This window comes from Penicillium pulvis (assembly GCF_028828015.1).
Source record: "Penicillium pulvis strain IBT 33274 chromosome Unknown contig_10_segment0_segment0, whole genome shotgun sequence".
NCBI lineage: Eukaryota > Fungi > Ascomycota > Eurotiomycetes > Eurotiales > Aspergillaceae > Penicillium > Penicillium pulvis.
This window is the reverse complement of record NW_026643071.1, coordinates 385,245-402,951: the sequence shown is the minus strand read 5'-3', so window position 1 is coordinate 402,951 and position 17,707 is coordinate 385,245. Positions and strand designations below refer to the sequence as shown.

Here is a 17,707-nt window from a genome sequence, read left to right as displayed (position 1 = left end):
CATTTATGGATCACGTTTGACTTCTTGTTCTCTATTCTTATCTCTTACTCCTGTGGACCTGTTTTAGTCGTTCAAATATTGACTTTATTATTTCTGTCATAACAACCATTTCATTTCTCATTCGCTATGGACATTGCAACTTGAATTCAAAATCTATCAACAATCTTATATAACTCATAAAAGTGCAGTCTAAGCATCGATCTTGCTCAAGTACTCGGTGACCACATCGGCAAAGGCCTCGGGCTGCTCAACCATGGGCAAGTGGCCAGCCTTGTCAATGATCTTCAGCTCAGCACCACCGTTCAAATCGGCAGCCATCTTCTGCATGGTCTGGGGCAGGACACCGTCACCGGCACCAGCAACAAACAGACCGGGAACAGTGGCCTTGGCCATACGGTCGCGGATGTCGTAGGCACACAAAGCTTGCACACTGTGGGCAAAGCCCTTCAGGCTGTTGGTGCGCACGGCCTCCTTGACGGGAGCCAGCACCTCAGGCTGGGTCTCGTAGGACTCAGGAACGAACCAGCGGCGGGTGGTGACCTCAGCGAGCTCCTCACCAACGATGGGCTCCTTGGTCTCGGGGTCTACAGATCCCTCCTTCTCGCAAATAGCGACACGGTCGCCCCAGGCCTTGCGGTTGGACTCGGGGGCAGAGGAGTTGGTGTCACAGGCGATGAAGGCGCCAACGCGCTCGGGGAAGAGCAAGGAAGTGTTAAGAACGGTGACACCGCCAAGGCTGACACCGATCAGGCGGGCGGCCTTGGGGGAGACACGCAGGGCCTCGAGCAGAGTGTTCAGGTCGGAGGCAAGAACATCAATGTTGACGGGCTGCTCGCCGCTGGCAGAGCGGCGGCCACGGGTCAGGTAGCGCACAACGCGGTACTTCTGGTTCTCCTTGCGGGCGAGGAAGGCATCCACGAAGCGGTCCCAGATGTTCCAGTTGACCAGGATGGAGTTGCTGAGCACAACGACGGGTGCCTCAGGGTCGAGGCTACCCTCCAAGCGGTAGGGGATCTCAACACCGTCCTTGGTTGTAACGTACGACTCAACAGCCGGGCGGGTGGTCGAGGGCAGAGTGCGAGTCTTACCGTCGTTGGAAGACCAAGGTCCGATAACATCCGAGTTGGCAAGGGATGAGAGCTCACGGGGAGCAGGACCGAAGGTGTAGTACCACTGGTAAGTGCGACGGACCTTGGAAGTGATACCCCCGTCCTGAAGGCGCTGGCGCCAAGGGGTGTTCATGGCGGCCTTGTGTTCCTCACCACCGAGACCGTTGACGGGAGAGTACTCGTGCAGAGCAAGGGTCTCACGCGGCGCAGCCGAGTCAATGGCGGCAGTGCGGAACAAACGAGTGCGACGCCATCCTGGCACGCGGGAAAGCATCTCGATGTGCTCCTCGCGGTTCCAGCGGTCGTGCTCGGCCTCTTTCTCTGCGTCGGGGAAGGTGGTTGTGACAGCAATCATGACGCTGCCGCGGGTCTCGGGATCGGTATCGGCTCGGTCCTCCAACTGGATGTAGTTGTCCTGGCTCCGCTCCTCCACCAGATCGTACAGCTTGCGGCCGACATCGATCTGGGCCATGGTCTTCTTCTCACGCTCAGTCTTAATTAGATCTGTTCGCAGATCCAGGTAGGTCTTGCGGGTCAACTCGTCCATGTCGGTGATATCGTACAGCGCCACATACTCGGGGGCCTCGCCGTCGGTGGCCCGGAAGCGGAATCCATTGGTGATGAAGGGGAGACGCAGGCGCAGGGGACCATGCTCGGAGTTGTACCAGTCGTGGAATTGAGTGTCGGGCAAAGAGCCCTTGGGCTGCATAGTCACATAGAGAAGACCGGTAGTCGGCATGATGGCGGGGTATATTTTGGAGGGGTAAATCAAGGAACTTTTTGAAATGAATAGAGTAATGCAGAATGAGCAAGCAACTGAAGATAATAATAATCGGCCATCTCCATTATCCCATCGTCATCGGCAGTTGCCCCTCTCCGGAAGAAAGCAAAGCAGAACCGAAGTTCTTTGCCGATTTTCCCCATATTTTCTGCCCCGTTAAACTATGTACTTTTTGGGTCTACAAACTTAATCAAATTTTTTGTGCCTATGGAATTACATTATTGGTCTAGGATTCATGGTTCAATTATATGAGTTTGGTTCTCCAGATTCTATAGTCTAGATTTTGTGTACAAAATTACTGTACTTTTGAATATTCGTTTAATCATACCAGATGGCGTTCATGCCGAAGCCCTGCTCCGGGATGTCACAACGCGCCACACGGGCAAGCTTCTCGTCACGCCAGCGGTACATCTCAACGAAGCCGAGTTGGTCGTCACAGATGGCAACCCACTCATCGGTGAAATCGCAAGGGCTGACAGCGTTGGAGTGACCACCGCTGGTGGAGGTAGGGTTGATGAAGAGCTGGCGCTCGATCTCACCGGAGGGGCCGAGCTTGAAAGCAGTGATGTATCCAGTCACATCGAAGTGGTTGGAACGAGTGGTCGCGAACAGGTAATCGCCGCTCTTGGTGGTGAAGGTCACGTCACCGCGGTACTTATTGCGGGGAGGAAGACCTTGGAAAAATTAGGAATTGGATCTAAGATCTTCATGGAGAGCTTTGGACTTACCGGAAGGAAGCAATGGGTAAGTAATGTGGGTGAAGACGGGCTTGTGGGTGCGCTCATCGATCACGTAGACACCCAGGCGGTTGCCAGCCTCCATCAGCACGTACAAGTACTTGCCAGTGTGGTGCATCTCAACCCAGCGAGGGTGGTCGCCGGGAGCCGGAGCCTCGAGGCAGTCAACCAGCTCCAATTGACCGGTTTGCGCATCCTTCTTGTGTGTCCAGATCTTGTTGGCAGTCAGGTCGGCCGAGTACAGGTAGGTCTCAGTGGGGTCGAAGACCATGCCGTGGATACCGGTGTTCTCCTGGTACTCGTAGTTCTGAACATTGACATCCAGAGCTCCGTCGGGCTTCACAGAGAAGACGTTACCGTACCCCGCATATTTGTAGAAGGGGTTTCCGTAGACGTTGAAGGGGGCTTGCTTGGCGGCGAGGACGAAAATGGCGCGGGTGTTGGTCTCGGCGCTGGGAGCCAGAGCTAAAGAATTGTGTTAGCGAGGAACTGGCGTTGGATTTGCCCGTGTCAACCCAATTGACCCTGGGTGTTGGTGTACATACGGTGGCCGGCGACGGGGTGCGACACCTGGTGAACAATGTCGGTGGGACTGTTCACAGCGAAGCTGTTCCACTTCTTCATGGCAGCGCCATAGATGGTCTTCTTGTCGTGAGAGAAAGTCATCCATGAGATGGGCTCAGCCTCCGGAATCTCGGTCTTCTTGACCAGCTCCAGGGTAAGAGCCTCATCGTCGAATTGAACAGTGTAGATGCGCCCGGGAGCGACCCACGTTCCAATCATCAAATGGTGCTTCATGGCTGCGGATGAAGTCGTAGAGAATGAACGCGTACTTGATCGGGTGAAGATGGCAGATGCCTGAGAGAAGACAGCCGGACGGATCATACGATGTGTAGCTACCGAGTCGAGGATACAGAATATACACGCGCCCGCAGAAGTCTTATCCAGGTGCGGGGGGCCAGCGACCGGCAGCGAGGGGCGGCACCAGGCATAACCGCTCGAAGCGGATTACCCAGAACAGAATGCGACATTCTGAGTGGCTGTATTGTCCATTGAGTTAACGAGTGTCCACGGATCTTAGAATAAGTGGCAAGCCGGCACTGTGGAAAACACAATCCCGGAAAACGGGAGTTGTGATGTTGCCGCTGCCGATTCGCAGAATCACTTCTCCTCCGCTCATTGCCGACCGTGCGGTCCGGGGTTGACCTCTGGAATGGGCCGAAATGGTCATCCGGGGTAGGTTTTTCGTTCATTAGAATCCCACGGTTGAAAAAAACTTATAAAGAGGTCGATCCCGTTTCACAAATATTTTTCTTCTTCATCCATCTTCATCCAGCTTTGGTATAACTCTTTCCTCTTATACCTACTTTTATATACTTCAGCCATCATGTCTACCGAGCACCGCTGGGACCCCAACTTCACCCCCTATGTGGTTAACGCCATGGGTCCTAAGACCCCTCCTCGTGCCAAGGAGATCCTGGGTTGCCTCATCAAGCACATCCACGACTTCGCTCGTGAGGTTGAGCTCACTCCCGCTGAGTGGATGATGGGTGTTGAGTTCATCAACTCCATCGGTGCCATCTCCACCCCCATTCGCAACGAGTGCCACCGCATCTGTGATGTGATCGGTCTTGAGTCTCTCGTTGACGAGATCGCCAACAAGATTATCACTGAGCAGGGTATCTCCCCCACCTCCAACGTTATCCTGGGTCCCTTCTGGTCTCCCAACGCTCCCTTCCGCGCTCTGGGTGACAGCATCATCCAGAACCCCCTCCCCAACGGTCAGGTCACCTACATGCACGGCGTCATCAAGGACATGGAGACTGGCGAGCCCATCAAGAACGCCGTTCTTGACATCTGGCAAGCCTCCGCCAACGCTCTGTACGATTTCCAGGACCCTGAGCAGTCCGAGAACAACCTGCGTGGCAAGTTCCGCACCAACGAGAAGGGCGAGTACTACTGGTACTGCTACCACCCCACTGCCTACTCTCTGCCCACCGACGGTCCCGCCGGTGTCCTCCTCAACCTCATGGACCGTTCCCCCATGCGTCCCGCTCACATCCACTTGATGGTCACCCACCCCGACTACGCCACCATTATCAACCAGCTCTACCCCAGCACCGACCCCTTCCTCGACATCGACTCCGTCTTCGCTGTCAAGGACGACCTCGTTGTTGAGTTCAAGCCCAAGACTGACGACCCCAAGGCCACTCTCGACCTTGAGTACAACGTCACCATGGCTCTCAAGAAGCACCACCCCAACCCCAACTCTGCTCCTCCCGTCTCCTCGTTCGAGCGCAGCCAGGCCAAGCCTTCGCTGTAGGAGCTTTGTTGTGAACGAAAAACCATCTGGCATTGCATTTGTGATTTAGCGACCTGACTTGTTTTATTTCCTCATGTCTTCTATGTTTCCATTCTCGTGTACTACAATATCCAATTGAGATAAAAATGATCACGAACTACTTATACTTTTCAACTTAAGCTTTTTTCTAAAGATAAGATCGTAAGCCTCATCAGCTAAGATAAGTAGCCTCTCACACGACTCCGAAAGATCTATACACCCCACTTGTGTACACCAAGGGCGTTAGATGATCGACTGGCGCCGATCTGGTACCAACTGGGCTGCATCTTAATGCAGACGAACCCTTGTGCATCCACCCATAGATCCAATCAGCGAGCTCCAATTTATGCTTATTTGGAACGCGGGGGCCCGACATACCTGTTCATTTTAGTCGTCGCTACAGCTTCTCAGAGAACATTCTAGGGCCAAAATGGAAGCTTTGTGGACTTGGAGGTGTATACAAGATGCCGTATAGAAACAAACGATGATGTCATCTTTGACATAAACTAATTCTACATACTGTAATCCTACTTGAACAAATTTCCCGGGGGACCCATTTGGGTCGTCACCGACAGGCAGAACTCAAATCAACACTTTGCCAAATTGCTTCACCGAAACAGATCATGGGATCGATTTTCGGATCATCGCTTTGCAGTGTCTCACACGGCACTTTGTCCTGGCCGTAAAGGCTAACTCGGCACTCGCCACTTCCCGGAGAAGCGCTTCCCCACATCTGCGGGTATTCATTTAACCACACAGTCAGCACAGCTCGGCAGCGCCCATTCCCGATCGGTTCTTGTCATCCCCACGATGCCGGGGATGAAGGACACATGAGCTTCATTTCCGCGGAATTAGGTATCGCAACGGCAACTGCTTTTCTGCTTCCCGTGCGGTAGAACATACCCCTCCAGCTAGAATTTTGAGCTCTGCCGGTCGCGATAATGATTCCGACAAGTACCGCTTTGCGTTTCAGCTCTTTGCCCTGTTCATATCAAACTGTTCTTGATGCGGGAGAGTCAGGCGATGAACACCCGAGTATTGCATGATGTCTTGCTGATCCGCGTTAATGATCTTGATCAAGGTAGTGCCTTCGGGATGTCTAGTGGTCGTATAACTAAATGCACCCAGCAGACAAACCCGAATGGACCTGTTTAACACGCTTCCAGGGCGAGCTTGGATGGTGACATACAAGGTCGAAAGGACAAGAAAGTGAACATTTTCGCCCCTACCTGTCTTTCAGTACAGGGGCACAAGGTCCCTTTTATGGCGTGGGAGGTCCAGTTGTGGGACAGACTAGAGCCGCCTGGGGAGACTACATCATCCCCACAGAGAGTATTCAACATCTAGACAGTGGGGCTAGCAGAGCGTTCATGAACCAAGAACTATCAACGAGTGAAATATGCTCTAGAGCATGAGCATTGTGAATGTGTCCTCTGGCAAGAGGCTCTATAGGTCCGGCTCCTTCAACCGGTTCCATTGTCATATCGGATTGTACGCCTTCTACCGGATTTTGTGGCTGAAGGGATGATGGTTAACCCGGGAGAATCACTGAAGCCTTGAGCGTTTACGTGGGAGCTGGTCTCAAATGTTGAGTTTTTTTGCGGGAGTCTTTGGACCTGAGTGTAGATGTCGCTAGCCACTGTTGACATGGCAGGCAGCATGTGAATTATTTCTAGAGACTTTAGTTTCTGTTGATCATCGTCATAGTATTGCCTTGGATGAGTCCAAACTGAGACTAGTCTCGACCGTGCCCATATGACTTTCGAGGCTAGCGTTTCGAAGCTAGCGTTTGTTGCCACTCTTGGTGGAGAGAGGGATCCTTGGAAAGTATACTTGACCGCCAGAGGATTAGATTCGCACTACTAGTGTACGAGATTTGTCACAGCCTGAGTGTTAGAATGTCTCAAGTCACTCAAAATGAGCTTGGCCACTTTACAGCATACAATCTTGTCGAATTGAAATCCCGGGCGGCTACCGATTGGTGAATATTGGTTTTGTCCCTGGAGGGTTTCAAAAGCCAGCACGGCTGGGTTTGAAACACCATGCAAGACATACAATGATTCACCCCGGGCAATTTGTGCCGAGCTAAGCCTAAGTTGGCTGTGCTTTGCTACATTGGTATGCATGTGCTGTGGTATGAAGAAGCAACAAGTGTAATAAAGATCACCTGATCAGAACATGAACCCTCAATCTGGGATTATAGGGAGGAACACTTACTATGTCCTCTAACATTTGGAGTCGATGAACCATGTGTACTGCACCGATGATGAAGTAGCTAGTGGCTTGACTAGTCGGAGCATTCTCCGCGTGGTAATTTACGCGCACAGTCAAAATAGCCTGATATATTGTATAGAAAAGCCACATAACCCGGAGAAATTAAAGCCACCCTATTAAAGCCCCCACCAGGTTACATGGCTGGGCGCTAGCGCTGACCGTCCCTGCAGGTGGTTGGCAGTGCGGGGTGAAGGATCGTTAAGACCCTGTGCAGACCTCGGTACCTTTATGCCCAAAATGACGACCGGAAAAAATCATACAGGGGTCGAAGAACTTTATCCATACTGGTAGATGCTACATATTGTAACTCAAATAGATTGTATTTCTCTCGTGATGTATCTGAGTTCCGAAACTATACTGGCTGTCAAAATAATACAAAAAGTTCAATAAATGTCAAATCCAGTCTTGTATTTCATTCTGTCTTTCCACCAATCCTCATCTGTCATGTTGTCATTGCTTTACAGGCACTGGGAGTAGTAGGCATTCTGAGCGGTGCAGGTGTAGGGGCTGACACAAGTGGTGGCGCCAGTCCATCCAGATCCACCACACTGGGCGTAGTGAGCAGCACCGGTGGTGCTAGCAGCCGTGGTAGTGGAGGTGGAGGTGGTCTTGGTAGATGTGGAAGTAGTCTTGGTAGAAGTGGAAGTAGTCTTGGAAGAAGTAGACGTGGTCTTGGAAGTAGTGCTCGAGCTGGTGCTGGAACTAGAGGTACCCGACGAGAAGGTAGAGCCAATCGGACCAACCTTGATGTTCGAGTAGATGACATAGGCGTCTGCATCGGAGGTTTCAATGGTATCTGGGTCTCCAGATGAGATGTCACAGGTACCGCGAGCAGCACCAGGGGTGGTGGAGGTATCGGTCGTTGGGTAGATGCTGTCGAGCCAGAGCATGTCGGCGTAGTGGTCATCCCAGAGACTCATGACCAGAACCATGCCATCAGCGAGGCCGGCACCGAGACCAGCCAAGCCTCCGCGCTCGTCGAAAACGTCCTCATCACCGAAGGCAGTCTTCTGGGCAGTGCAGAACTCCGAGGTAATAGAGTTACCACTTACACCACTGATGGTAGAGGCGGAGTTGGGGATGACGACACCATCCTGCACGTAGAATCGCTTGATTTCACTCAGTGTGCCTGAGGAGGTACCATCATCAGTGATGAACTGCGTCACAACAGTGAAGACGGAATTGGTATCGACGGTCATGTCAGGACCGAAAAATGTGGTGTTACCCATGCGGTAAGGATTGAAATCACATCCATCAGGGTCGCAAGTACCGCCGTAGCGATCGCTGCTATAAGTACCACCGCAAGCATCTTCCACGCACATAGTCTGGGTTGGTGTCTCACAAGGGTGAGGAGTGAGCGCATTGGAGATCGAGTTGGCCTCCCAAATGTCCATTTCCGCGCAGCAGGAACCGTGATTACCAATACCAGAGTTGACATCGGTCTCGGAAGGAGTCCAGCCATCGCTGTTGGCTTCACCATCGATGAATTTCAGATCCCGGGGGCATTGAGAGTCACAGTAACCGGTTCCGTATTTGGCTCCAGCCTTGTTTGTGGGGAAGCGAGCCATGCCACCGTCAGAGTCCATAGCGACAAAGTAGAGAGCACCGTTCAATCCACAGGGAAGGTTGGAGACATCCACATCGAAGGTGAACTCTTGGTTCAGCAGATCGAACATCTGGTAGGTGGTGTCATCCTCCATCAGGTACAGACGAGATCCAATGTTCTTCTGCGAAGCAGTAGTAACAAAGTTCAGACGAAGCTCATCGCCGCTGGTAGTAACACCGTAGGTAGCTTCGTATGTGGCACCCTCCAAAGCGCAGTTGGTCGCGCAGGTAACATCATCAGGGCAGAGTGTTGTATCCCACTCGTTGCCCGTGTAGCAGTTGGTATAGCCACCGACGTTGTGGATCCAACGCCAGTTGGCATCGATGACGACCGAACCGCTCTGTGTGGTGCAGCTTCCACCACTCGCACATTTCGACCAGGTCAAAGATGGGTGAACCTCGGCGGTTGAGGTACCAACTTGCTGTGCCCGAGCGGCAGTCAAGAAGGCAGCGAAGAGGAGGGCATTCTTGTAAATGCGGTAAGAAAGTGCAGCAGACATTTTGAGCCGATGTTAGCTGTAAACTTTTGTTTTAGTTGTTGTTGAGGAACTTGATGAAGCATTTCAGATGAACACAGCTTCATTTTATATTCGCTCATCAGTGAAGCTGGCGCCGAGCATCGTGGAAACGGCGACCCGGTCCGCGAGACCGTTCATTGCGGACTTGTCTGCTCTTCCAAAAGAAGAAGTTTCACGAGTACTCCGCGGACACGGAGGGAGTTCCTAGAGCTTGTTGAGTGTCTTGGACGTCTTCAGGGCACCTTCTGCAACGGCACTGCCAATCTCCCCGCTTTTCCGAGATAGCCGTGAAGGAGTCCACGCTCCGTGATGAGATGAGTATGAGCCCTGCATGAAACCAAGTCTTGTGATTGCCGTTCCTCTTTCGGTTGAGGCTGGCGGGTAAATAGATTGACCTGTATTGACACCGGATTTCATGAAGCCACCATGCCTGAACCAAGCGAGTCGGGCTGATCCGTGACGAGGGTCAATGCACGAGTTCTGCAGGCTGAAGCCGGTAGATTTAACCCTGAGGGATAGTTGGCTGGGGTACTTGCATTAGCGGGTTAGACTAGTTCAATGAAGGACGACGCCGACGGATCCGTGGACGTTTCAGGAACCTTCAACCGTCACTTACGTTTGGGTCAAAAAGCGTAGTAGCTCGTAGAGTGATTTGGTAGTTATTTCAGACCGTTAGGTTGAAAGCATAGTAAAGCATGTAAAATTAAAAATATTTAGCTGTAAGCGGGTAAGTGACACGCAACATGACTAGGTATCATCCAAAGGTTTGACCATCGACTTCGAAATGTTCCCTAATAAGCGGTACCCTGGATTGCATGTCGATGGCCTCCAGAGTATGCGCCACTCGATCATCCAAATGCCAAGTTTATCCTTCATCAAATCCGTGCCTGGAGTAAAGTGAGCCCATACTAACCCAACACCAATCACACTTGCATACTCTCCCCCACAAAAAATGTGGAAACTCAAGATCAGGGTTTTGCTCAGTCCCCGGATTCTTTCATTTCGCTTCCATGTCACCCCCCATCGGTACCCCATCCGCCACATGCAGAGCCATGCCGGAGCGACGCTTTTCTAAATTCGTTCGGCGCGTTCCTTGCGCACAGACTGACCAATACCAGGGTGTTCGGGACTAAATCCGCTAGGGACAGCACATCGTCATGACTTCCGCCATCTTCAATTGCCTCGGCAGCACACTGAGCGTATAAGGCAGAAAATAATTTCAATACAGGGTAGTAGAGGCAAGTACGAGTTGGGCGTTCTTTCAGTGAAGTTACCCTTTTTATCATGTAGTTGAGTAAGCCGCATACCAAGTCACCCCAGAAACTATAGATTGATGACTGATGGAACGACTTTCCTTAGTCACCAACTCTATCACTCTAACTCTCACTCTCGCTTTTTTCCGGCCTTTGGCCACATCCACAACTTATCTGCATATCTACGCTTCTCAGATAGCCACATGAAGTAATTTGAACGCCTCTTTCCATGTCTATCAAAGCAGCAATGCCTGCTTCATTAACGTCGTATCCTTTTTTGCCTTCAGCTTTTTCAAGCCCCTCTCCGGAAACATGTTTTTGGAGCGCAATAAGACCCTGTTATACTCTTGGTTCATTTTCAGGTTAAGTTCCATGTCTATGAGCTCAACATGTCCGGCATGGTGTGAGCGAAATAAAATTACTTGGAAACAAGAGGAGAGAAGACTGGAGACAGTGGAATGGTTGTTGTATATTAATTACCAGCTAATTATATTGGACTGCATGTTTAAGCGCCGAAATCACCTGACAGCGAGGCTACAGACATGCCCCTCTTTCAACTGAGAGCAAGCAAACCAACTTGAGCTACAATCAATACGGGAATTCTATCATGACCACGATAAATAACTCTGGCACGAACGATGGTGTCCTGGTGGGAATTAATAATGGCACAGTCACGACACAAATCCATTTGCCTCGTAAGTTCAGGGAAACAAATGCCAAGAGCGACTAAGTAATAATGCTCGTTACCTTAGAGCGACCAGAAACCCCACCTAGTCCTCTATCAACTGTCCCATTCAAGCGCGATGCAGATTTTGTTAGCCGAGACCAACTTCTTGGCCAAATCCACGAGAAAGGTTTGATCCCCGGGTCTAGGATAGCGCTTGTTGGTCTTGGTGGTGTCGGGTGAGTACGATCTGTGAAGAATTGAAATACATCGCTAATATTCCGAAGTAAATCACAGCTCGCCATCGAATACTCATATAGGGTACGATCTGAGTCACCGGAGACGTGGGTATTCTGGGTACATGCAAGCAATGCCGCACGCTTCGAGCAGAGTTTCCGGGACATAGCCGAGCAGGTCAAAATTCCAAATCGACAGGATCTTAAGATCGACATATTCAGACTGGTCGAAAATTGGCTGCGAAATGAGAAGAGGGGGAAGTGGATTCTTATCCTCGACAATGTTGATGACGATGATCATTTTCATATGCATCCGCCCATCGGAAATGCCGCGACAAAGCCGCTTCTACAATACCTCCCTACTAGTTTACCCGGATATATTATCGTCACAAGCCGGTCCGAGAAAGTCGCCTTGAAAATTGTCGAATATAGGGATCTTGTGGAAATCCAGCCAATGGACAAGTCGGAAGGGCTGGAACTTCTGCTAAAAAAGCTTAAATCAGACGACAATGAAGATAGCCAAAAGCTAGTGGAAGAACTTGAGTTTATGCCTCTCGCTATTATACAGGCAGCAGGATACATCAGAAGCCGAGCGCCTCGCTATTCTGTCGCGCGGTATCTAGCAGAATTTCGAAAGAGTGACCGCGAAGCGACAAATCTCCTTAAACAGGAAGCGAATACTCTTTATCGGGATTGGGAGGCAAGTAACTCAGTACTAGTCACCTGGCAAATGTCTTTTGACTGTATTCGTCGAAAAAATCCATCTGCAGCGGATTTGCTCTCTCTTATGTGTTTCTTCGATCGGCACGGTATTCCAGATTATCTTCTTCGGGTTCAAGACAAAAGCAACCATGACTCACGTAAAGAGCTTATAAACGACTCTGATAATGATGGAGACACATCCGAATCTGTGGTTGATGATTTTGAAGATGATATTGCAACCCTTAGAGACTATTCGTTTATCTCGATCGTCGAAGATGGCACAATCTTCACAATGCATCGACTAGTGCAAATGACCACGCGTATATGGTTGAAGATCCACGGAAACATACAATTGTTTTCAGAGAGATCCGTCAATATTCTTTGCAATGAATTCCCTATCTGTGAAGATGAGGATTGGGAGAAATGCCGCTTCCTTTTTCCACACGTGAAATTGGCAACATCACAACGACCTGAGTTACTATCGCTCTACCATCGAAAGGTCTGGGCTACACTACTTTACAACGGTACATGGTATGCATATGAAACGGGTAATATCGCGGATATGCTGGAAATGGCAACGAAATCAAGGAAAGAGAGGTTGAAACTGCTAGGCGTAGAGAATGAAGATTCTCTCAAGAGTGCTGCAATGTTGGCAGTAGCGTATGGGCGTTCGGGCCAGTGGAAGAGGGGTGAAAAGCTTCATATGCAGGTCATGGAGCTAAGAAAGACGACACTCGGCGAAGATCATCCAAGTACCATAACGAGCATGTGTGAACTCGCGGCGACGATTTGGCAGCAAGGCCGTTATAAGGAGGCCGAAAGGCTCGAGGTGCAAGTGATGAACATAAGAAAGAAGAAACTTGGGGAAACCCATCCGCATACCCTAACAAGTATGGGTAACCTCGCATTAACGTTTGCGAGTCAAGGTCGTTATGGGGAGGCAGAAAGCCTCCAGATACAGGCGGTAGAGTTGAAGAAGACGAAGCTGGGCGAAGACCATCCTGAGACCTTAAGGGATATGGGTAATCTCGCGTTGACGATTTGGAAGCAAGGCCGGGATGAGGAGGCCGAAAAGCTCCAGATACAGGTGATGGGAAAAAGCAGGATGAAACTCGGCGAAGACCACCCTGATACTCTTAAAAGCATGGGCAACCTCGCGTTGACATTTTGGCAACAAGGCCGTTATGAGGAGGCCGAAAAGCTTCAGATACAGGTGGAAGAGTTAAGCAAGACGAAACTCGGTGAAGACCACCCTGAGACTCTCACGCACATGAGTAACCTGGCGATGACGCATTGGAAGCAAGGCCGTTATGAGGAGGCCGAAAAGCTTCAGGTGCAGGTGTTAGAGATTAGCAAGACGAAACTCGATGAAGATCACCCCGATACCGTTTCGTATATGGGTAACCTTGCATCGACATTTTGGCAACAAGGCCGTTTGGAGGAGGCCGAAAAGCTTCAGGTGCAGGTGTTAAAGATTAGCAAGACGAAACTCGGTGAAGACCACCCTGATACCCTTTCGTATATGGGCAACCTCGCAATGATGTTTTCGCAACAAGGCCGTTATGAGGAGGCCGAAAAGCTTCAGGTGCAGGTGATAGCGATAAGAAAGATGAAACTCGGTTCGGACCATCCTGATACCCTAAGTTGCATCGGGAATCTGGCGTGGACGATTTTCAAGCAAGGCCGCTACAAAGAGGCTGAAAGGCTTCATGTACAGGTGATGGAGACAAGCAAGACAAAATTCGCTGAAGACCACCCTGATACGCTTCAGATTATGTCAAATCTTGCCTGCGCTTGGAGACTTTTAGGTCGATTCTCCGACGCTGTTGATCTACTCCAAGATTGCTTAGCTAGGCGGGAAAGGGTCCTTGGGATAAATCACCCCCATACGCTGGCTACTTCGAAAGTGTTGCTTCAATGGACTAGTGAGAAAGTCAATGATATTTGATAGGCAATCCAAGATCCGAATACTTCATCTCTATAAAAGATTCTGCTCCATTCAGTAATCTGGTTTCAAATTCTCTCTATCGTAATAAAGGTTGCAGAGACTCCGCAAAAACGGCTTTTCTTTATCCTTTGTTGTCCATGACAGAGAATACTGCCATGCAAACCTTGATCCTAGCGAGTGAGTGTGATACATCAAAAGGAATTGCTAAGCGGCCAAGCTAAGAGATACAACGTTGAGCGACCAAACATAATTGCGTATTTCAAGTCAAAGGCTGTCCTGAATTCAATAGCCCAGAGCACTAGGGAAATTGGAAATTTACTTACAAAGAAAATTCTGTGGTTGAATATTCCTGGAAGCGGAAAAGTCGGCAAGTGGTGGAGTCCTATGAAGCTTGTTCAGTGGATGATGTCAAAAGGCTCGGCAGCTTCGCCGGTATCTGGTTCGAGTGAACTATAGTCTTCCGAGGTCCAGTGAAAACCGCATCGGACTTATTCTAGCAATAGAACACTATTCATTTAGAACATGAAGTTCTCATAGGCTAGAGTAAGACGCAAAGCTACACACAAATACTAGTACCAATTAGTACACGAATAATTCGAATGCCCAATAGTCTAACGTTGAATTGTGGGAGCCGACAATGCCGGGTGTGGGGAGACGTCCCACCTGAATTAAATCAATCTCACTTAACCCCTCCAGATCGCATCTAACTTCTTACTCACCCCAAATATCACTATTCAATTATGGACACAATTTCACCACCCCCAAAGCTGAGCCACTTGTTCACTCTCCGATGTGCGGTTGACACGCCTATGGAGATTGGCCATGGGCCCTACGGTCGGCGGCGTTGTGTGCCGATTATGTCGGGTGTTGTGAATGGACCGCATTTGAAGGGAGAGGTTGTTCCTGGAGGTGCTGACTTCATGTATGTGAAAAGGAGATCTTTGAATATGGAAGAGGTTTGACTGATGAATATATGCAGGATTGTGGAGGAGGATCAGACGACTCATGTGAACACGAATTACGTGATCAAGAGCGATGACGGAGCTTTCATTTATATTCGGTGAGTTTGGTTTGTTGAAGTTACCTGTATCTGCCAAATGAGCATGAACCAACAAGAACTTGCAGCACCGAGGGAACTCGGGCAGGGCCTCCCGAGGTTCTTCAAGCACTCATGGAGGGTGGACCTGTCGACCCGAGCCAATACTGGTTCCACCTTCATGTCCGGATTGAGACTGGACATGAGAAGTACAAGTGGATGAATGATCGTGTGATTGTTGGACGGGCTACAAGAGCCAAGGGCGAGGTCGCATACGATGCGTATTTCTTAGAAAATAGTCCGTGAAACTGATCGGTTGAAGGAATTGGAATCGAAATCGCGATTCTCATCGTGACGTTCAAAGCCACAAATTAATAGGTCTATAGACATTACGGCTAAATATACAAAAACATCATAGACGTATCATAGCGCATGGCATCGCTGGAGTAGTATCTCAGCGAGATTCACGTAGCAGCCCTGGCTCACGTCCTGCCGAGCCAGGATCTCATCCGCCATCTCGTTGGCCCAGGCGTACTCCGAATGGAAGTCGCGTAGCTCGAGTAGGCGTTGTCGAAGCCACGCTTGGTGGTTGGCATCGTCTGTCTCAATGATGGCCATCAGAATAGGCCAATGTAGACGTCGTAGAAGTCGGGGATCGGCTGTGAATTGCTTGCGGGCGATGTCTATGATCCCGGTCGTGGCTTGTCTATGGATTGCCGCCGGTGGTCTGTCTACGCAAAGTAACCGGCGGTGAAGTAGAATCTGGGCGTGGAATGTACAGACACCCATGTAGATAGTGTTGAGAGTACGTCGGGCGGAAACAGCTCCGGCGAATTTGGCGGTGATGAAAAGATCGGAGTATTTCTAGGATTGTTAGACGTGATTGTGATCGAAAATCAGGGCGGGATAGAAGCACATACATCGCGCGTGGAAAGGATCTCACGGAAAAGTGACTCAGTGGTATCAGGCCCAGACCCAGAGCCTACCAAGACTTTCCAGGTGCGGTAGCGCAAGTGAAATCCGGCGTGTAGTAGCTCTAGGGCTCGATAATTTTCAATGTCATCCAAGACCTCTTGGTCTGGATACTGCTCGCCCCAGAAACATCGCCCCCAAAGACGAGCGCATCGATGGAGATGATCTGGATGTAGAGCGGGATTATGAGATTGCATGACATAATCGTAAAGTGATTCTGTCAGGCCCATCGGCTGGCAGCTGGCGTCAATGTACCTGGCTATGTGAGCGCAAGTCCAAGCTGGAAAAATAATCAGAAAACTTACAGCATCCAGAGAAGAAATTGCTCTGGTATAAATGAAACTTTCGTGGCGACTGCATCCTCCGGGGATGTCGCCTCGTCTTCAGCAGCCAAAAACACGTCATTGGCGTTCTTGACCTGAAAAAGCTGGGGGTGAGATTCAAGCAACGAGCGTACCCCGTGTAGGTGAAGCTGCAGATGGCGCACAGAGTTTCCAAACTGCCATTCATAGGTGACCATGAGAAACATGGTGGCAAATATTATCTCCAACTCGGCCACGGAGACATGCCTCCGGGGCGTCTCCAGAAGTTGCCGGAACTCCTTCACGGCCAAGCTGTAGTGATATCGCCCGTGGTCTTCAGCAGTCGGTCGACCTGGTGATCGGACCGCTAATCCATGGCGATGCATGTCGCTGGCGGACAATGCCAGAATCATTCGCATAATGACTTTATTCGTGGCAGCTGGGCCTTGGTAAAGATAGCCCAAGCTGCTCCAATCCCACCCTTTCATATAATAATAAACGATGGACGACGAGGGGAAGTATTGGAAATATCTTTGGTCATGCTCTGTGAGCGTGAGAGAGTTGGCACACGCGAGCTCGTTACCACCCAGTGGGGGGTAGAGGGGCGTCGCTATTCGAATGGGCGCGATGGGCGGATAAAAAGGTGGTACATGCGGAGGCTCCAAAGTAAGTGTATCACCAGGCCAGGAAACTGGTGAAAAGCCATCGAGGAGGGCGTCGTGCGACAGGTCCACCACCATATCACCAGCTTCTGACCCCGGCCAAAGCACCTGATCTGGAGCTGTCAGAGCGGGCTGAAGATGTCGAATTTGCGCACTGCGGCCACGCTTCACAGGAACACCCCATTCGCAGCTCAGATGAAGGTTCAAACATCGCTTGCAAACGGGGCGTTCTTCGCCGCATTTTACCTTGCGCCGGCGACAGGTGCTGCAGCCTAAGTGGAGTAAAGTAGGATTAGTCGCGATGTCGGAGTCATATGGAACAGAAATTGGGGATTGGAGGGGAGAACCAACCACTCTTCGAGCGCGGCGCGTTCCGTCCAGACATGAAGACACAATCCCCCACCTCTCGCTAGATCCAGTGGATTAATCGTCACACATCGGCGTGAGAGAGGGTGGGTGGGGAAGAGGGGAGAATTGAATCATCGACTCCGAGAGAAACCTGGAGCCGAAGCCGATAAGCCGATATAAGTGGGCCTAGACACCCGTTATGTAAGGCATTGCCTGCAT

General features: G+C 50.5%; 7 protein-coding genes across 7 annotated transcripts; 3 read left to right on the top strand and 4 right to left on the bottom strand.

Annotated features, from left to right (window-relative positions):
* Positions 1-189: 189 nt before the first annotated feature.
* N7503_000179 (putative alpha/beta hydrolase) lies at positions 190-1,848 on the bottom strand (the record flags this gene model as incomplete). Its single annotated transcript, XM_057059740.1, has 1 exon — positions 190-1,848. One exon carries the CDS (start codon positions 1,846-1,848, stop codon positions 190-192), a length of 1,659 nt encoding a protein of 552 aa, XP_056926663.1.
* Positions 1,849-2,208: 360 nt separating this feature from the next.
* On the bottom strand, positions 2,209-3,728 carry N7503_000178 (lactonase family protein; the record flags this gene model as incomplete). Its single annotated transcript, XM_057059739.1, has 3 exons — positions 3,173-3,728; positions 2,619-3,092; positions 2,209-2,564 (listed from the first exon to the last, which is right to left on the bottom strand). The coding sequence occupies exons 1-3, from the start codon at positions 3,510-3,512 to the stop codon at positions 2,209-2,211; spliced, it is 1,170 nt and encodes a 389-aa protein (XP_056926662.1). The 5' UTR covers positions 3,513-3,728.
* Positions 3,729-4,014: 286 nt separating this feature from the next.
* Positions 4,015-4,950, top strand: N7503_000177 (putative catechol dioxygenase; the record flags this gene model as incomplete). Its single annotated transcript, XM_057059738.1, has 1 exon — positions 4,015-4,950. The coding sequence occupies one exon, from the start codon at positions 4,015-4,017 to the stop codon at positions 4,948-4,950; it is 936 nt and encodes a 311-aa protein (XP_056926661.1).
* Positions 4,951-7,700: 2,750 nt separating this feature from the next.
* cbhB (putative 1,4-beta-D-glucan-cellobiohydrolyase) lies at positions 7,701-9,347 on the bottom strand (the record flags this gene model as incomplete). The annotated part of the gene is made up of 1 exon (XM_057059737.1): positions 7,701-9,347. One exon carries the CDS (start codon positions 9,345-9,347, stop codon positions 7,701-7,703), a length of 1,647 nt encoding a protein of 548 aa, XP_056926660.1.
* A 1,878-nt stretch (positions 9,348-11,225) lies between these two features.
* On the top strand, positions 11,226-14,168 carry N7503_000175 (uncharacterized protein; the record flags this gene model as incomplete). The annotated part of the gene is made up of 3 exons (XM_057059736.1): positions 11,226-11,313; positions 11,371-11,521; positions 11,570-14,168. 3 exons carry the CDS (start codon positions 11,226-11,228, stop codon positions 14,166-14,168), a joined length of 2,838 nt encoding a protein of 945 aa, XP_056926659.1.
* Positions 14,169-14,894: 726 nt separating this feature from the next.
* Positions 14,895-15,541, top strand: N7503_000174 (DUF3237 domain-containing protein). Its single transcript, XM_057059735.1, has 3 exons — positions 14,895-15,090; positions 15,148-15,228; positions 15,294-15,541. The coding sequence occupies exons 1-3, from the start codon at positions 14,909-14,911 to the stop codon at positions 15,508-15,510; spliced, it is 480 nt and encodes a 159-aa protein (XP_056926658.1). The 5' UTR covers positions 14,895-14,908; the 3' UTR covers positions 15,511-15,541.
* Positions 15,542-15,627: 86 nt separating this feature from the next.
* N7503_000173 (Zn(II)2Cys6 transcription factor) lies at positions 15,628-17,525 on the bottom strand (the record flags this gene model as incomplete). Its single annotated transcript, XM_057059734.1, has 4 exons — positions 15,628-16,068; positions 16,125-16,431; positions 16,482-17,412; positions 17,492-17,525. 4 exons carry the CDS (start codon positions 17,523-17,525, stop codon positions 15,628-15,630), a joined length of 1,713 nt encoding a protein of 570 aa, XP_056926657.1.
* Positions 17,526-17,707: the final 182 nt, after the last annotated feature.

Excerpts from the sequence above, each read along its gene's own strand:
- N7503_000174 (XM_057059735.1), top strand. The coding sequence starts at position 14,909 with ATGGACACAATTTCACCACCCCCAAAGCTGAGCCACTTGTTCACTCTC. Across the intron at positions 15,091-15,147 it reads CCTGGAGGTGCTGACTTCAT|GATTGTGGAGGAGGATCAGA; the intron begins GTATGTGAAAAG and ends GAATATATGCAG. Across the intron at positions 15,229-15,293 it reads GGAGCTTTCATTTATATTCG|CACCGAGGGAACTCGGGCAG; the intron begins GTGAGTTTGGTT and ends AAGAACTTGCAG.